This window comes from Aythya ferina (genome assembly GCF_964211825.1).
Source record: "Aythya ferina genome assembly, chromosome: 7".
Lineage (NCBI taxonomy): Eukaryota > Metazoa > Chordata > Aves > Anseriformes > Anatidae > Aythya > Aythya ferina.
The window spans coordinates 19,292,668-19,309,796 of record NC_140302.1 but is presented as its reverse complement, the minus strand read 5'-3'; the positions used below and the strand labels follow the sequence as shown (position 1 = coordinate 19,309,796).

Here is a 17,129-nt window from a genome sequence, read left to right as displayed (position 1 = left end):
GTTCTTTATATCAATGACTATTTCTTTATTCTGCACTTCTACTGTGATCATGACCATGGCTTACTATAGCATTACAAATAATAATATAGCCTTGATACTAAAAATTTTGAGATATCACACTCAGTAAAACACGTATTCTTACAGTACTCCATTTTATAGCTAGCAGTGTAGGATTCACCAAGACTCATAAAACTACCCAATGTCATACAAACACTACTGCAAATAAACTAAGAGAAAATGTGTCTCAAGACAGGCACTACCAATTTTGTCATTAGAGCCACAGCCTGGAAACACAAACATTGTTTCCACACAGATGAGCAACGCAAACATATATGCTTAACCATTCTCATGAATATTGCCCACACAAGTAACTCATGAAAGGAGATCTCAGTGGCTTCCAAACCTTCAGTTTGCTCTCTGGCTATTCTGTTCCCCACTCTGCCACCACAAAGATATATCACCCCATTTCTCTTTTGTGACTTACTTTTTAAACTTGATTTTAAACATTTAGAAAGCTGATGGAGGTTTTGAACATCAAAGTTAGTCAGATTTAAAGTTATGGATATTATCATGCACCTTGCCATGCTGGGGCCTTAGTTGTTTAAAAGTACACTGCTAACAGACAATGTTGACAAGCAGGATTTAAGTCACTAAATTTGAGGTACAATAGGGATATGAATATTATACAGATGACCTGACAGACTACTAATAAATCCAGTGAGTAAAACTGAAGGCACAACTATTCAGCTTGCATTTCTACGCAGTCCTGGATTCCTAAAAAACACAACATGAATGCCGTTTGTCCAGCAGAAATACCTATTCTCACACACAGAAGGACAAATTGCTTCTAGAAAAAAATGTTTTCCCATTCCATGCGAGCTACACAATCACTCCATACATGGGCAGACCATCCATTGGTCTAAAGCTATTTCACACCATGTCACCTTCAGTGGTGATATTCTGAAGCTAACCTAATACATCCTAGCTGACCAGTCAGGGTCATGTAGGTACCTCTGTCCAGTGCTCATGAATGCTCCCCAGTACAGAAGAAAAAAAACACATGACCTGCCCTTGAAGAGTCCAGCACAGCTTATTAAGTAAAGGTCTTACCCCACTCACTGATATCTCCACTTTTAGGCAAGTGCCAAGTAAAGCTTTCTGGCTCCTTCCATCCAGGAGACAAAATAAAATTATTCATAATTGTCTCTCTAGTCTTAAAGTCTGGGAAAGGAACCTCAACAGCCATGGGTGTCTAATTTCCGAAGGAACACACCAACTGACATACACAGAAGCCTCATAAATTGAGACAAGCTGCCAGAACCATATCAAAGGCAGAGAAGGTGACAGAGACAGAAAAAACAGCAAGGAGATGTTACCTCAGATTTGTATGTCATTTCCTTTGTATTCCGGCCAGGCATCAGCCTAATAGCTGAAGAAAGACTTTCACTCCAGGAATTATGCTTGCTCTGGGATGAGCTGGGCCCCCCCTTATTCTGGAGAATTCTCTTTTCTGATGCTGTGAGCCAAAAATGAAAAGAAAAAAAAAAAAAAAAGAAAAAGAGCTTGTAAGACTTGAAGTGGAGCTTGTGAGGAGGTCTTGTGTAATGTGTATCAGTCTTACACAAGATACAATGTGGTAGCACCTCAGTTCAGCTGGCTTGTCCTTTTCTTTACAAGAGAGCTGAATAAACGTGCTTTTAAAAAGCCTTTATTTAAAAGCCTAATTGAGGTCTGCCATATACCAGTGTCACTGGGATGACCTTTTTCACCCAAATATCCTCCCTCTTTTTAAATTCTCCTGTGGGATACATTTATCTAAGTATACCTCTCTTTCTTACGGTACAACGCCAGCCCAAACCCATCACCAGATGATTACAGAAGGGCTGGGGCATGACACAGAAAACAGTCACAGTACTGGATTACAGAAAATGAGAACCTGTTTCATCTAGCAGGTGACATGCAGAAGAAGAGTACAACCAAGGAATTAGCAGCTCTCCATTAAGCACTGCAATATCTATGGCTACTACAACAAGTGTTAAATAAAAGAGCAGAGACCTAGGAAGTTTTGCCAAGCTTTTGCCATCATTTCTTCCCATAAAGGAGTGATCTCAGTTATCTTCATGTCCCTCTCTCTGTCACTTCCTTTTACAGAGAGGTCCATCTTGTAAATGTCCTCCAGAGCTTGCCGCCTCTGAGAGATGAGTTGCTTCCAGATGATTTCTACAGTTCTCAGAATCTCCTGATGAACTAAGAAGCAAAAGAAACTACAAATGAGTATTTTTTGCGTAACAAGTCAAGCAGCAGATAAATCAAAAGCACCTAATTTTGAACAGCTCTGGTCCAGAATAACTGCTGGAGTGCATAGAGTTGCTCCATTCTGTCCAGTGTCTATACACATCTTAAGCCAGACCATTTAGTCTATTATAGAAAAGAGTAGGACATTTCTTTTATTATATTTCAAATCCCTGAATGAAATGAGTAGGAGTGACAGATGATTCTACCTGGTTCCTGCCTTGAAAAAACACCTCATCAGAAGTTTGATGAGCTTATTATCACACAGAGTTCTAAAGCACATAAACGCCATTCCTTTATATTGTCAAATGTCATCAGAAACAGTAGGAGGAAGGTAATCAAGTCATGAAAAAATCTGACGTTGCAATGGGCTGTACAAGGAAGTGCTGAGCTGTTTTGCTCTCTTTCCCTGCAAATCAGGCTGATCTGACTGCTTCATACCCAAACTAATACATTAAAACAAACAAACACAAAAAACCCCACACATCTCTGCAGTAAGATTCAGCTGATAGCCCACACACCGAATCCAGCCCAAGTGTTTTTTTCATTGTTTTTTCTAAAAAGAACCATGTGTTTCTTTCTGTGTAGAACAGCCACCAAGCTACACAGGCCTTGAAAACAGAAACAGAACTACAAACAGCATGTAGTTGGGCACTGACAGTGGCCACAACTTGGGGAAAATATCCAAACATATCCATTACTCCTGAGGATGTGGGATATGAGTTTGGAATAAAAACATACCGTGGAAAGACCTCTCTGTGCTGTGCTTGCAGTGCCTAAACACTCTGAAGAAGGAATTCAGCATCACTTGCACAAGTTGCTTGGATAGCTGTTTAGACCAGGCACTTTTGTACCCTTTAAGCTGAAGCCAACATGCAATAAATTACCATCATCTGGAGTAGGTAGGCTGCCTTTCTCCTCTTCACTGGGTGCAAGGAAAATTTGGTGATGAGAAGCCAGTCTTGGTTTGACATCCATCCCAAAACCTTCTGGATAGCTGTGACAAAAGGAAAGGAGAGCAGATGTAGAACAAACCAAGGACAATGAAAAAGCTAGTTATTTCTACTCATCCACTCCTACTTTATTCATGTAGCAGGCTACGTTCGAAGGCTCAAAGGCCTACATAAATCACATGACATTGCAGAGTTTACAGGAAATGGGAATTAAATCCCTGTCAGTCTGATTTCCAAAGTCAAGGAGCATTCATCAAGATCCTATGAATCACTGTGTTCTACAAGCCTTATCCCTGCAATCCTTGGTGCACTTTACCTACCATTTACCTCAGTTAGCTCGAGCACAGGGTTGTACTGAGGTATCCAGATTGAATACAGGATGCTCAGGGGTGGTACAAGAAAGCTTTATGCAGTCTCTTTGCTCCAAATTTCTTCACTAGATTTATCTCCCATTGTTTGGGAAACACTGTGTTGCCATATCCTACAGATGATCTGTTCACTTAGTCTCATACAGTTTATAAAGCACTCAGCATAACAAGGCCACATACTTTAGCACCTAGTGTTTGCCCTATTTTCACTCTTCCCTAAGCACCAGTATTAGCCAGTGTAGGAGTCAGAGCCACCTAGATCTTTGTCTGACCCACTACAGACACTCATAACACACTAGATTATTTCAAGAATAAATAGGCACCACTACAAGGGAGACTAAAGCCTCTGGGGTATGCAAAGCTGCCTGTTTTATTTGTGGTTTTCTTTAAAATGCAACAATTCTGATTCACAGGACTTGCTATGTTTGGCTTTTGGATAATATCAAACTTCTGTAATTTTTATTGTTGTTAATATTTATACTCTTGCTTATATACAAGCAATCCTTACCCCATCTCCACAGTTTTTGTCTAGAAAGTATCATCAGACTGGAGTAAGAATAATCATGTAGCAATAGAAAACCTCAGGAATTAATTGTGGCTCATTTCTGTTATGATACCGTATCACTGCATTCAATTCAGCACACCTAAGCAGCACAGAAGGTTTCCACTGAAACAGCAAACATCAAAGTGAATAAAGCCCTGGCCATTATTTGCTTCTTTTAAAGAAAAAGAAGTGTCCAAAAACAAACAAACAAACAAAAAAACAACAAAAGCCAATCTTCCTCAGTTTACATTAAAAAAAAAAAAAGAAAAAAAAAGTACCTTTGACACAAAACCTATAAGAACAGCAAACAGAATACCTATGAATGTTCTAGTCCTATTTAGTCAAGGGCAAAACTCCCAACAATTTCAGCAGAACCAGGACTTTGTAATTCATATCCAAGTAACAATAACCAAAACAGTAAGATTCAGAAGATCCATGCACTGCTTTCTGTATGTTTTAAGTATACCCACGTAAGAATGACTCATGAATCAGAACAACCATCTCCCTAAACTACCCCAGTGCAGATATCTCAGAAAATGGCCACCTGCATGCTTGTGGAAGGATTTTATATCCCAAAATTTCCAGATTCTCATTTTACTGGTGTGCTCATGAGCTAACTCCATTGAAATCAGTTGAGACTTGTTAACTGCAGTTTACTCCAAACAGAGTGAGCTGCTAGAAAGGCTGAATGCGTAAAAAAGATACACTAATATCTTAATACGAAGCAGCAATTAAACCTTGGTGCAAATTCAAGGGCTCTTCTTAGACAAACCTGCAAGCTTGCCTGAGTGCCTCTGAAATGAAACAACTTTTCCAAAATTAAAGAAATGGAATTGAGTGTTATTACCATCTACTGTGCCTTGCTTGCACAAATTTATGCACAAATAGTATGCACAAACATGCATACTAATCTGCCTATAAACCACAGAGGTGGAAGGAAATTTTCTGCTCACTAGTGTTTCAAGGAGAAAACAGTTTTCTGATTGAAGAACAGTATCTCTTCCACTTTCTTGCTAAAAAACAATAATTTGTCTCCAAAACAGTGAGCACATGAATAAATTTTCCCCTGAAATTAAATTATTATTATTATTATTATTACTGTAAAATGTACAAGGGAAAACAACCATCTTTCCCCACGGAACTTTACTCTGTAACTTCAACAGACACCAACTCAGACAAGAAGCTCTGGCCAAAGCAGGCAACTGCAAAATGGTGCTTTAAATCCCCAGAGCACTGAGAACCAATAGGCCAAAGTCTTGCTAGGATACAGTACATCCAAAATCCTTAGTCTAGGTGTATCCACCTCAATCTCAGCATCTAGGGACTCTCCAAATTGGAGATTACTTAAATCTTGTGAAGAAAAAAATACATAAATAAACATGCAAGATCTCCCCTTCTGCACCCACTGCCATAGATTACAGTACAGAGAGTTAAGCAGACGTCATTAGACAAACATTTGTACCTGCACGAATTCAGTTGGCAAAGACAGTGCATTAGGCAGACAACAAAATTATTACTTGAGTTGTAAGTTGCAAAAATAATGTCCCACTGTTCCTGCAGAACATTGAGAGTGTTCAGGACATTAAACTTTTCAGGCAGTGACTGTTGTGGTCTGGACAGGCAGTAGAGGATGGCTCTGTTTAGACAGCTGTACAGGGTACTGAGGAAAACTTCCTTTTGAGCAACTGTGCCTTCTAAGACCTGTGAAAATATAAAGCAGCAGTGTATTTGGCATGTTCAAAGAACTGTCTTTCCCAAGGATTCACTCCTCTCACTTCATTTAAGCTGTTGTAAACTTACTTCGGCAATATTCCCCCTAACTACCTGTTAGGTACCAATTCAATTTTCTGTAGTTCTGCTAAGATTGTAGAAAATATTAATTTATTCTCATTCAGCAATACATACATAGGCAGCAGACAGTGGTACATGGGAAAGAGCTAACTCTCCCTTCTTTATTCAGCAAAATCTAGCTGATTGTCATTTACAGCCATTATCAGCTCATGCAAGAGAACAGAAATAATCAGAATGATTAGATTTCAGACAACTTCTTGAGATTTGTCGAATCACCATCTCAGTGTGAAACAGATAAAATGTTGATAACAGTTTGAAAAAATCTTTCATGTGACTCACCCCCATAATCTGTTTGGCAGTAAAGAGCAGGATTTGCTTGGGGTCAGCAGCAAACATTCTGCTGCTCAGCTTCTCAATCAGCTTCTGAGCAAAATAAGCAACGTTCATCATGGATACAGATGCAGTTGATTCTGAAGTGCCACGAGGATCACTGTTCCCTGGAGATAATACAGGAGAGTTGATTATCCCACAACAACTTGAAATGCAGTAAAATATAATGTAAGATCTGAGAACGCCAGAGTTGAGAAAGAACAAAAACATTTCAATGTATCAGAGGTGGGACATGTCTAAGAAAACTCTAGGTCTAGCAGAAATGTGTTAATTAGATTGGGTATGACTGCTTCATCCTAGGGACAGAACCAATCCCACTAAAACACTGTCCTTCAGGGACTAGTCCAACCAATGACTCAGAAAGTAAAGCAACAACAACAAAGGTACCAGGGTTGTTTTCAGAAGCACTTAAAAGATAAGCTTAGGTTTCTTTCTTGTTAAATACTTCCTTTTAAAGTTTAGAATCTGTTCTCAAAAAATCTCTAGAAACAGAGTAAAACTGCAGTAATTTCTGTATGTGAATTTACAACAGGAGTAAATGGACAGGCCAGCCTGATGAGCTGAGTTCTACCTATTTGTCCTGGTTTCAGTTAGCACAGAATTAATTTTCTTCCTAGTAGCTGGTGGAATGCTGTGTTTTGGCTTAGAATGAGAAGAGTGCTGATAACACCCCGATGCTTTAATTGTTGCAGAGCAGTGCTTATACTAAGCCAAGGACATCTCAGCCTTTGCTCTGTCCTGCCAACGGGCAGGCTGGGGGGGTGCAGTAAGAGCTGGGAGGGGACAGACCCAGGACAGGTGACCCAAACTAGCCAAAGGGGTATTCCATACCATCTGACGTCATGCTAAACAATATATAGGGGTGGCTAGCCGGGGGGAGGGGGCCGGACTGCTCGGGGTTAAGCTGGGCATCGGTCAGCGGGTGGTGAGCAATTGCATTGTGCATCACTTGTTTGTACATATTATTAGTAGTAGTACTATTATCATCATTGTATTATTATTATTATTATTATTATTATTATTATTATTATTATTATTATTATTATTTTCCTGTCTTATTAAACTGTCTTCATCTCAACTCACGAGCTTCACTTTCCATTTCTCTCCCCCGTCCCAGAGAGGGAGGGGGGAGGGTGAGCGAACGGCTGCGTGGTGTTTAGCTGCCAGCCGGGTTAAACCACGACAGTCTTTTTGGCGCCCAACGTGGGGCTCGAAAGGTTGAGATAACGGCAGATCTGACCAAAGTGTGTTAAACTAAAATTGGTATAAGTATTAGACCTGCTTAATAGTCACTTGTCATAATGCTGATTACTTTAATCTCAACTGTGCTGCGCCTGTTTTCCAAATTGAGTATTATAGCACGTTATTTTCCGTATGTGCTCTCTGTCATGTTGTTTATCCTCTCCGGGCCCTGGTTTCAGACCGTTATGGTACTGTGTGTTGTATCAGTGGCTTATGAGATGATGAAATATCTGGCCATGACTCTAACCTGGTATTTGTACTCAGTAACATCTTCGATTCTATACTTTGGAAACTGTATTTTGGAAACTATTAGCAATTGTATCTGTTGCCTTTTTTCATTAGGGAGTCAATCTGTGGAGGGGAAAGGGGAAGATAATTTTTCTTACTTAATCACTCTCCCTTTCTCCTTCACCACCCCTGTACCCTCCTTGATCACTCTCCCTTCCTCCTTCACCACCCTCTTATCCTCCGAGTTTATTACAATAGCTCTCCAAGATATTGAATATCCTTGGGATACTCAGACCAGCATAGTCCTGTTGTTCTGCCTCCTGAATGCACTTCAAGTTCTGCTTAAAGTTAAACAACTACTTAGGAAGCTCATCCGGAGATCTGCCCGGAGGCAGTATAGTTGTGGGTGGCAGGGAGTATGGGTGGATATGGGCAGGCATCTAGAGCAGTTGGCACCCCCAGTGTGTTGGAAATTCACCCCTGAACAATGGCAAAATCCTCAAAAACTGGCAGAATGCTTGAAAAAAAGGTGTAATGATTCTGGCAGTTCCAAAGTAACTCGTAAGAAGAATGAGTTTGAATGGGGCCCTGAACAACGACAAGCCTTTGAACAAATCAAGCAGGAAATAGTCCATGCAGTAGCCCTTGGGCCAGTTCGAACAGGACCAGATGTAAAGAATGTGCTCTACACTGCAGCCGGGGAGAACGGCCCCACCTGGAGCCTCTGGCAGAAAGAACCTGGGGAAACTCGAGGTCGGCCTCTGGGGTTTTGGAGTCGGGGATACAGAGGATCTGAGGCCCGCTATACTCCAACTGAAAAGGAGATATTGGCAGCATATGAAGGAGTTCGATCTGCTTCGGAGGTGGTCGGTACTGAAGCGCAGCTCCTCCTAGCACCCTGATTACCGGTACTAGGCTGGATGTTCAAGGGAAGGGTCTCCTCTACGCATCATGCAACTGATGCTACATGGAGCAAGTGGGTTGCACTGATTACTCAGCGGGCTCGAATAGGAAACCCCAGTCGCCCAGGAATATTGGAAGTGATCATGGACTGGCCAGAAGGCAAATACTTTGGGATATCATCAGAGGAGGAGGTGGGTCGTGCTGAAGAAGCCCCACTGTACAACCAGTTGCCAGAGAATGAAAAGAAATATGCCCTGTTCACTGATGGGTCCTGTCGTATTGTGGGGAAGCATCGGAGATGGAAGGCTGCTGTATGGAGTCCTACGCGACGAGTTGCAGAAGCTGCTGAGGGAGAAGGTGAATCGAGTCAGTTTGCAGAAGTGAAAGCCATTCAGCTGGCTTTAGACATTGCTGAACGAGAAAAATGGCCAGTTCTCTATCTCTACACCGATTCATGGATGGTAGCAAATGCCCTGTGGGGATGGTTACAGCAATGGAAGCAAAACAACTGGCAGCGTAGGGGCAAACCTATCTGGGCTGCTGCATTGTGGCAAGATATTGCTGCTCGGGTAGAGAACCTGGCTGTGAAAGTACGCCACGTAGATGCTCATGTGCCCAAGAATCGGGCTACTGAAGAACATCAAAACAACCAGCAGGTGGATCAGGCTGCTAAGATTGAAGTAGCTCAGGTGGACCTGGATTGGCAGCATAAAGGTGAATTATTTATAGCCCGATGGGCCCATGACACCTCAGGCCATCAAGGTAGAGATGCAACATACAGATGGGCTCGTGATCGAGGGGTGGACTTGACCATGGACGCTATAGCACAGGTTATTCATGACTGTGAAACATGTGCTGCAATCAAGCAAGCCAAACGGTCAAAGCCTCTTTGGTATGGAGGACGATGGCTGAAATATAAATATGGAGAGGCCTGGCAGATTGATTACATCACACTCCCTCAAACTCGCAATGGCAAGCGCCACGTACTTACAATGGTGGAAGCAACCACCGGATGGCTGGAAACATATCCTGTGCCTCATGCTACCGCCCGGAACACCATCCTGGGCCTTGAAAAGCAAGTCCTATGGCGACATGGCACCCCAGAAAGAATAGAATCAGACAATGGGACTCACTTCCGAAACAACCTTATAGACACTTGGGCCAAAGAACATGGTATTGAATGGGTGTATCACATCCCCTATCATGCACCAGCCTCCGGGAAAGTTGAACGATACAATGGCCTGTTAAAGACTACCTTGAAAGCAATGGGCGCTGGGACGTTCAAAAACTGGGATACGCATTTGGCAAAGGCCACCTGGTTAGTCAATACTAGGGGATCTACCAACCGAGCTGGACCTGCCCAATCAAACCTGTTACGTACTGTAGATGGGGATAAAGTTCCTGTAGTGCATGTAAAAAATATGCTGGGTAAAACAGTCTGGGCTACTCCTGCCTCAGGAAAAGGCAAACCTATTCGTGGAATTGTTTTCGCTCAGGGACCTGGATATACTTGGTGGGTGATGCAAAAGAACGGAGAGGTCCGGTGTGTACCTCAAGGAGATTTAATACTGGGTGAGAATAGCCCATGAACTGAATTGCACCATGTTAAATAGTATATTATACTGTATGTTATCACTACCATGATTACTATAGGTGACTAATTAGAATGTATGGAAAAGAGTGTAAACTGAGCATGACATAAATGGTATGGAATAAGGGGTGGATAGATGTCCTGGTTTCAGTTAGCACAGAATTAATTTTCTTCCTAGTAGCTGGTGGAATGCTGTGTTTTGGCTTAGAATGAGAAGAGTGCTGATAACACCCCGATGCTTTAATTGTTGCAGAGCAGTGCTTATACTAAGCCAAGGACATCTCAGCCTTTGCTCTGTCCTGCCAACGGGCAGGCTGGGGGGGTGCAGTAAGAGCTGGGAGGGGACAGACCCAGGACAGGTGACCCAAACTAGCCAAAGGGGTATTCCATACCATCTGACGTCATGCTAAACAATATATAGGGGTGGCTAGCCGGGGGGAGGGGGCCGGACTGCTCGGGGTTAAGCTGGGCATCGGTCAGCGGGTGGTGAGCAATTGCATTGTGCATCACTTGTTTGTACATATTATTAGTAGTAGTACTATTATCATCATTGTATTATTATTATTATTATTATTATTATTATTATTATTATTTTCCTGTCTTATTAAACTGTCTTCATCTCAACTCACGAGCTTCACTTTCCATTTCTCTCCCCCGTCCCAGAGAGGGAGGGGGGAGGGTGAGCGAACGGCTGCGTGGTGTTTAGCTGCCAGCCGGGTTAAACCACGACACTATTCTTTACAGGCTTGTCTAACAAGGACAGCTAAATGGCAAATACCAGCTACCTAATGATCTGAATCTCACCACTCACCTCTTGGCCTTGTTTTCCCTTCACTTTGGCTGATAACATGGAAGACATCCATAGCAGAGAGCAAGACTCTTGTCTGAAAATTTCTCTTCTGTTCACTGGTGGCATCCTCTGGAGAAGCCTGTACAGTCACCATACAAACATTACTAAAGCAATAAAACAGCCAGAAATCAGATTCTGAAAGTCACACACAGCCTCTATTCAAAGGCTTTTGATTTCACTGGATCTTTGGCAGTTTATACCTATCAAAGATTGGGATTTGGTAAAAGTTTTGCTCAAGGTAACAAGCAGAGATTCCAAAAGAAATTCAGTGCAACCTGAGATAGTTCAAAATGCCTAACATTTCCTTTAGCCCCCCTAGGCATTGCTTTAGGAAGAGATGGGGGAACACAGCACAAGAAGAAAGAGGACAAGAACTCCATCTCACTTCCACACTTCAGCCTTTGTTATGGGCATATGAAAAGTTGATGCGAGGTTAACAGTTATCTTCAGCAGCTAACCCACAGTAACACAAATGCAGAAAACTGCTGTACTTCTCTGTGCAAAGGCAAATCAGTAACTCTCATAGGAAGGATGCAGGTAGTCATAGGAGCCACTCTATTTTCAATTGTATCATGATTAAGCCTTGGGAAGTTATCATGTAAGCCTTTAGGGAACTGCTGCTCCACAATGGGATTTAACTCATAAAATGACAATTGCAATAAAGATTCTTGTGTTTGTTACTATTTGTCTTACTAAGCTAAGTCTGAGCTACCCTTTGCTCAAACAAATAATGACAGGACAAGGGGGAACAGTTTTAAACTAAGAGGGGAGATTTAGATTGGAGGTTAGGGAGAAATTCTTCACTCAGAGGGTGGTGAGGCACTGGACCAGGTTGACCAGAGAGCTTGTGGATGCCCTATCCCTGGACGTGTTCAAGACCAGGTTAGATGTGGCCCTGAGCAACCTGATCTAGTGGGGGTATCCCTGCCCATGGCAGGGGGGTTAGAACTAGCTGATCTTTAAGGTCCCTTCTAACCCAAGCAATTCTATGATTATATCTGGAACACCTGAACTATTGACAATTTGTTAATTGACTCTTTCCAGTGCTTTGAGTGGTTGGAATTCATAATCTAGGTTCAGTTGTTACAGATTTTATAAATCTGTCCTAAAAAAGGAGGAAAGAGATGGTTGGTTTTGGTTTATTTGTTCACTGAAAAGAAATTATTGTCTCAAAAAACAGTACACAGGAATGCTCTGAAATATTCTGTTCTCTCTAGAATTCAAGGGCTGCTCTAATGACATGCAGGCATTACTAGGGAAAATTTTCATGCCTTACTTTAATATTAGATGTTGCCTGAAAAATGCCTTTGTTGGAGTCTAGGTGTAGCATGAATGCAGAGCAGGCAAAAAAAAAGAAGTTGCTTCCTTGCAAGAACAGGTAGGAGGAATTCCATTCTATTATGTATGTTGTCCAGATCTGCCAGGAAATAATGCATGCTAAGAGCTGTGATCCAGCCTTATCCTGGACTGCTGGAAATGCTTACTGAATACAATTCTTCATCACTGTTAGCCCTTTGCTAGGCTACTAGCAGGATATCTCCTGTCCTTCCACCCCCAGAGCAAAGCAGAGCAGCAAAGCCTGAGGACTACAACAGAAACCTCAAGAAGCAGTTCAAGTGGATGTCCTTGTTTGTTTGCTGGGATGTTGAGAAGACTGTCCATCAGGAGGATGCCTATGAAATCCCACACTTGTTTCTTGGCAGGGTGTGGCAGGAGTGGGAGAGAGGAAGAATCAACACAGCCTTTCCCTTCAGCAACGGCTGGACCTTCTGGGGATAAAAGACCTTCAGAACCTCCCTGTAGATAGAGACAGACAAGCAAAGGATTTTAATTTATAACCTCCTTTAAGTTGATTTTTCCTCCTGGCAACAGATTTGAAGGGCTTGTGCTGACTCACACACACATACCTTGGGTGCTCCAGAATGGAAGGCAACCATCGCTAAAGTTTTCAAGAACTCAGGACAGTGCCACACTGGATCTTGAGTGTAACTATGATAGATCAAGCACAGGAACTGGATAACATTCCCTGGATAGTTAATCTCCCAGGAGGCTTCTGCATCTGCAATGGGCTGAACACAGACAAATGTGCATCTAGTCAAGGCTGCATCCCACATTCAGATAAGGTCCTTTCCAGATGTTCCCTAAGCAGCTTAGCAAACACTGCATGGCCACAGAGAAGTCAGAAAAGGCACAATAGCTAACTCCCAGCTTGCAGACCGTATTACAGAAAGGTTACATATCCTTATCACCAAGAACGAGCAGAACAGGTGATGCTGTGGGTGAGACCCATCTCTGTGTTCAGAGTTCTTAAACATGAGCCTATCACATCATCTGCTACATAACACCCAGGCCAAGAGCTATGCTGATGCTTTGAAATCCCTTCTCACTTTCCGCCTCAATACTGCCTGTGAGGGCAGATGAAAACTAGAGCTTACAGGTGAAGATTGCCATGTCCATCAGGTAGTGCCACTCACGTTGCACTGTCCTTGATATAAAATGCTTACCTTGTCCACAGTGACTCTAACCATTTCCAACAGTAAAGCAGCTGCCTCTGCACACAATCCAGTTTTGAGGACATTCTCTGTAATGTGGTGTTGCAAGAGCCACTGCAACATAGAGTCAAGATCTCCCTACAACAGGAAGATACATTTCAAGAAGAGATTGTAATTATTTATGCTACATCAAGAACAATGCTTGCTCTTCCACATTAGGAAAAAAACAAACAAACAAACAAAAAAAAAACACCACAACATTTTCACCTCCACCTGCTCCTCCCTCTCCTATTAAATGTGTTTATCCAGAATAACATTAATGGATTGTCCTCTTCAGAAAGATATCTTTGTTACTCCTAAGGGAAAAAAAGCCTTATGGCTTCTCATGGCACCATGGAAAAATACACAAATCCACTAATTCTGAGATTTTAATGAGTCCTGACAACATAAAAACAGACAGAAAAACTAATTGTAATTAGATTCTAACATGCAATAGTTAAATGGTACTAAAGACCTATATGAACAAATTTGCTCAGAACACAAATTTTCATCTTTTAAGTGTGGATGGCTAATTTTATCTATCCCAAAAACTAAGTACAGTTAGATTGCCTGGGAATCCTCCTATAGAAAATACCAGAAAATAACAAATTAATAAAGTAATTGCAGCTTCATGCTTGTCCACTGTTTTTCTTACTTTGGCTGTTTCAGGTGGTTCACTGTGTGGAGTTGCCAGAAAGAGCCTTGCCACTAGCAAGTAGATCTCAGGGATGTGGACATGATCAGTCAGACATTTTTGCAACACAGAAAATCCAAAAATCAAGAAGGGGCCATTGTCAGTTACTGGAGGATGAGTTTTTAAATTATCTGTAAAAGAAAATAAAATGAAAACATTCTGAGAAAGTCTCTAAAAATGAACGTCATATTGGAAGAAGGACTACTGACCCAATTTCATCCTCCTTTATCTGTGGTACCAGGCCACTCAGGATTCTTCTAGACTGCAATATTAACACTTCACAAAACTTCAAACAGGAGATTCTCCCAGAATTTTCCTCTCTTCTCTTCCCTCTCTCATAACCACAGGTCTAGTTATCAAAATGCAAACTGAACAAGTCTTAAAGAAAAAGAAGCGCTCACTGTACAAGCTGACATCTAAACTTCTCATATGCTTATGAACTAGCAGGGAGGAAGGTCCACCTCCCTGCAACTTCTAACCAGAGATGCCAACTACAGTTTAATGAAGCAGCAGTGCTTTCTACCTTTCAGCACAGAAAACCTTAAGTACCAAGACAAGCTTGCCCTAGAAAGCAATACTAAAACTTGGTCTATTGAGATTAGTGGAAATTCATCCACTGAGCTTGATTAAGGGATTGTATCAGGAGCATTAAACCAACACATACCCATTAGAATATTCAACCCTGTAGAGCTGTTTTCCAGCCAGCGCCCAGCCACAATCCCTTCCTTGAATTTGTTTAGCAGTGAACGATTATGGAGGAAGCACAGAAGTAGTTTCATCCCTAGCACAACTGTGCTAGAGTGCAGGTAGCTCTGTGTGAACAGCAGAAACCAGTCTGACCCCAGCGCCAAAAATGTCTCTTGTTGTGCCCTGGAAAAGAGAGGGAAATAAAAGAATATGAAAGGAAACATAGGAAAAGTCAGTGAGGAGATTTTATTTAAAATTATCTCTAGGTGATTCAGAAGCTCAAGCTTCTCTGGAAAAATTCTGATTAAGGTTTTAGCATGACACAGAATCATGAAGATTTAATGACATACACAGCTCAAGCCACTTCATTCCCACTATATCCAACCTTACATTATAAAAAAAGCTCATTAACATGAGGTTCCCTCTGAGAGTGCGTGTCAGTAACTGGTAAACAATACATCACAGAGTAGGTCTTTCAACCTAGAACATTCAGAATTCAAGTTTAAATTTTGAAGTCAAAGATACTTTAACAGATAGAAGTGTAGTTACAGCATCCAGCAACATGAACTCTGCCTTTTAGTTACACAAGGTAGAACTATAACTGTGTGCTTATGACTGTGATACAGGGACACAAGTAATACCAAGTTATATTCACTAACAGCTGTGATTTTTCAACCCTTGCAATTGAAGAAGAAACAGTATCTCCAAGTTCCTTCTTTGAGATCATTTTCTGAAAACACTCAACATTTTTCAAAGTGGAGATCACTGAATCCCAGATAAATCACTGCCAAGACATAATTCTGAATCTAGTCTGCTCTTACTTACCATTTTATTGACATGCAGATATTATCGTTGTGTTTATTCATTATCACACACCATGAAAGAGAAAGCCTAGAAGAATGAGTCACTTACTCCTGCCTTCCTAAATTGTTTCTACTTACTCAGAGGACAGATGAGTTTTGTCTGAGCAGATTACATCTAACAGCATCTTCAGTAACTGGTTTCGAAGCCAGATTGTCTTCCCAGATGTTTGGCTTAAGGCTACAAATATCAGAAAGTAATAGAGAGCAATGAAGAGACAAAACACATGTTCCATTGCTTTGAAGAACAACCTTGTTTATACCAGATTAGCCCAATGGAAGTACTTATAGCAGTGTTATGCAGAGTAAAAGGATGCAAACATCAGCTTTTAGTCTTAAGAATTCCTACAAAATCAGAAACAATCAGTGCTTAAATTGTAAAAGTCCTGTCTTTAGAGCTTCTCAAAACTCAACCAGACTTCATGTTGAATAATAATCCACATCAAGCAATCTCAGGTTAACTAAGGTTAACTAGAGAGGGAAATGCAAATAGGCAATGACATGCATTTCCTAGTTGTGATGTTTATAGGTACAAACCACAGTTATTAGTGTCTCCTTAATATATTGTTTGGAGGTACAATAACCAATACAGTCTAAACTGAATGATCACAGAGAATGAAAGAGCCAGCTGACTGGAAGCTCTTCCCCCCCACACACTTAAAACAGACATAAGGGATGGATTTTTTTTAGAAGGTCCAGAGCTCCACGTAATTGTTTGCTACAACTACAAGGTGCAGCAAAGCATTCTTAGAAAATCCAGGATGCCAAATGAAAATGTATTCCTCCTAACATCATGGTGTACTGGTTTTGGAGGCGATTTCAATTTAATTGGCCTTCATCTCAGTGTGTATTTGTGAAATCCAACATTGTGCATAGGTTCTAGACACAGTAGTTGAAACACTGCTGGCTAAGCAGAGAGGACAAAAGCAGAACTCCCTTAGCAGGAGGAAGATTGTGCTGTAGACCAGGCCTTCCTGATTATAGATAGCAACTACCACTCCAGTATTCTTCACATCAGGACTTTGTAGCAATTTAAGTATTCCTCACAATTTCAGGTTGCCTCAATGCAGCTTATCCCTGGCCAAACAGTCATTTGAATTGTGTCTCTTCCCACCACTAAAGGCGGAAGAACTATATTTCATTTAGGGTTCACTGTGCCCTGGGGAAGAGGAGATGCACCTAGTCATCCATGAGAATACACACAC

The 17,129-nt window shown here is 41.5% G+C and overlaps 1 protein-coding gene across 3 annotated transcripts in view; it reads right to left on the bottom strand.

Annotated features, from left to right (window-relative positions):
* The window catches only part of WDFY4 (WDFY family member 4), a 143,236-nt gene that overhangs the window by 71,414 nt on the left and 54,693 nt on the right, over window positions 1-17,129 (bottom strand). For all 3 annotated transcript variants that reach the window (XM_084526105.1, XM_084526104.1, XM_084526106.1), the window contains 12 exons: window positions 16,006-16,105; window positions 15,042-15,247; window positions 14,339-14,508; window positions 13,657-13,782; window positions 13,060-13,221; window positions 12,752-12,949; window positions 11,114-11,231; window positions 6,288-6,445; window positions 5,620-5,858; window positions 3,180-3,289; window positions 2,056-2,247; window positions 1,377-1,516 (listed from right to left, as the gene is read on the bottom strand). In XM_084526105.1, coding sequence (XP_084382231.1) covers window positions 1,377-1,516; window positions 2,056-2,247; window positions 3,180-3,289; window positions 5,620-5,858; window positions 6,288-6,445; window positions 11,114-11,231; window positions 12,752-12,949; window positions 13,060-13,221; window positions 13,657-13,782; window positions 14,339-14,508; window positions 15,042-15,247; window positions 16,006-16,105 — 1,919 coding nt within the window. The remainder of the gene's footprint in view (window positions 1-1,376; window positions 1,517-2,055; window positions 2,248-3,179; window positions 3,290-5,619; window positions 5,859-6,287; window positions 6,446-11,113; window positions 11,232-12,751; window positions 12,950-13,059; window positions 13,222-13,656; window positions 13,783-14,338; window positions 14,509-15,041; window positions 15,248-16,005; window positions 16,106-17,129) is intronic.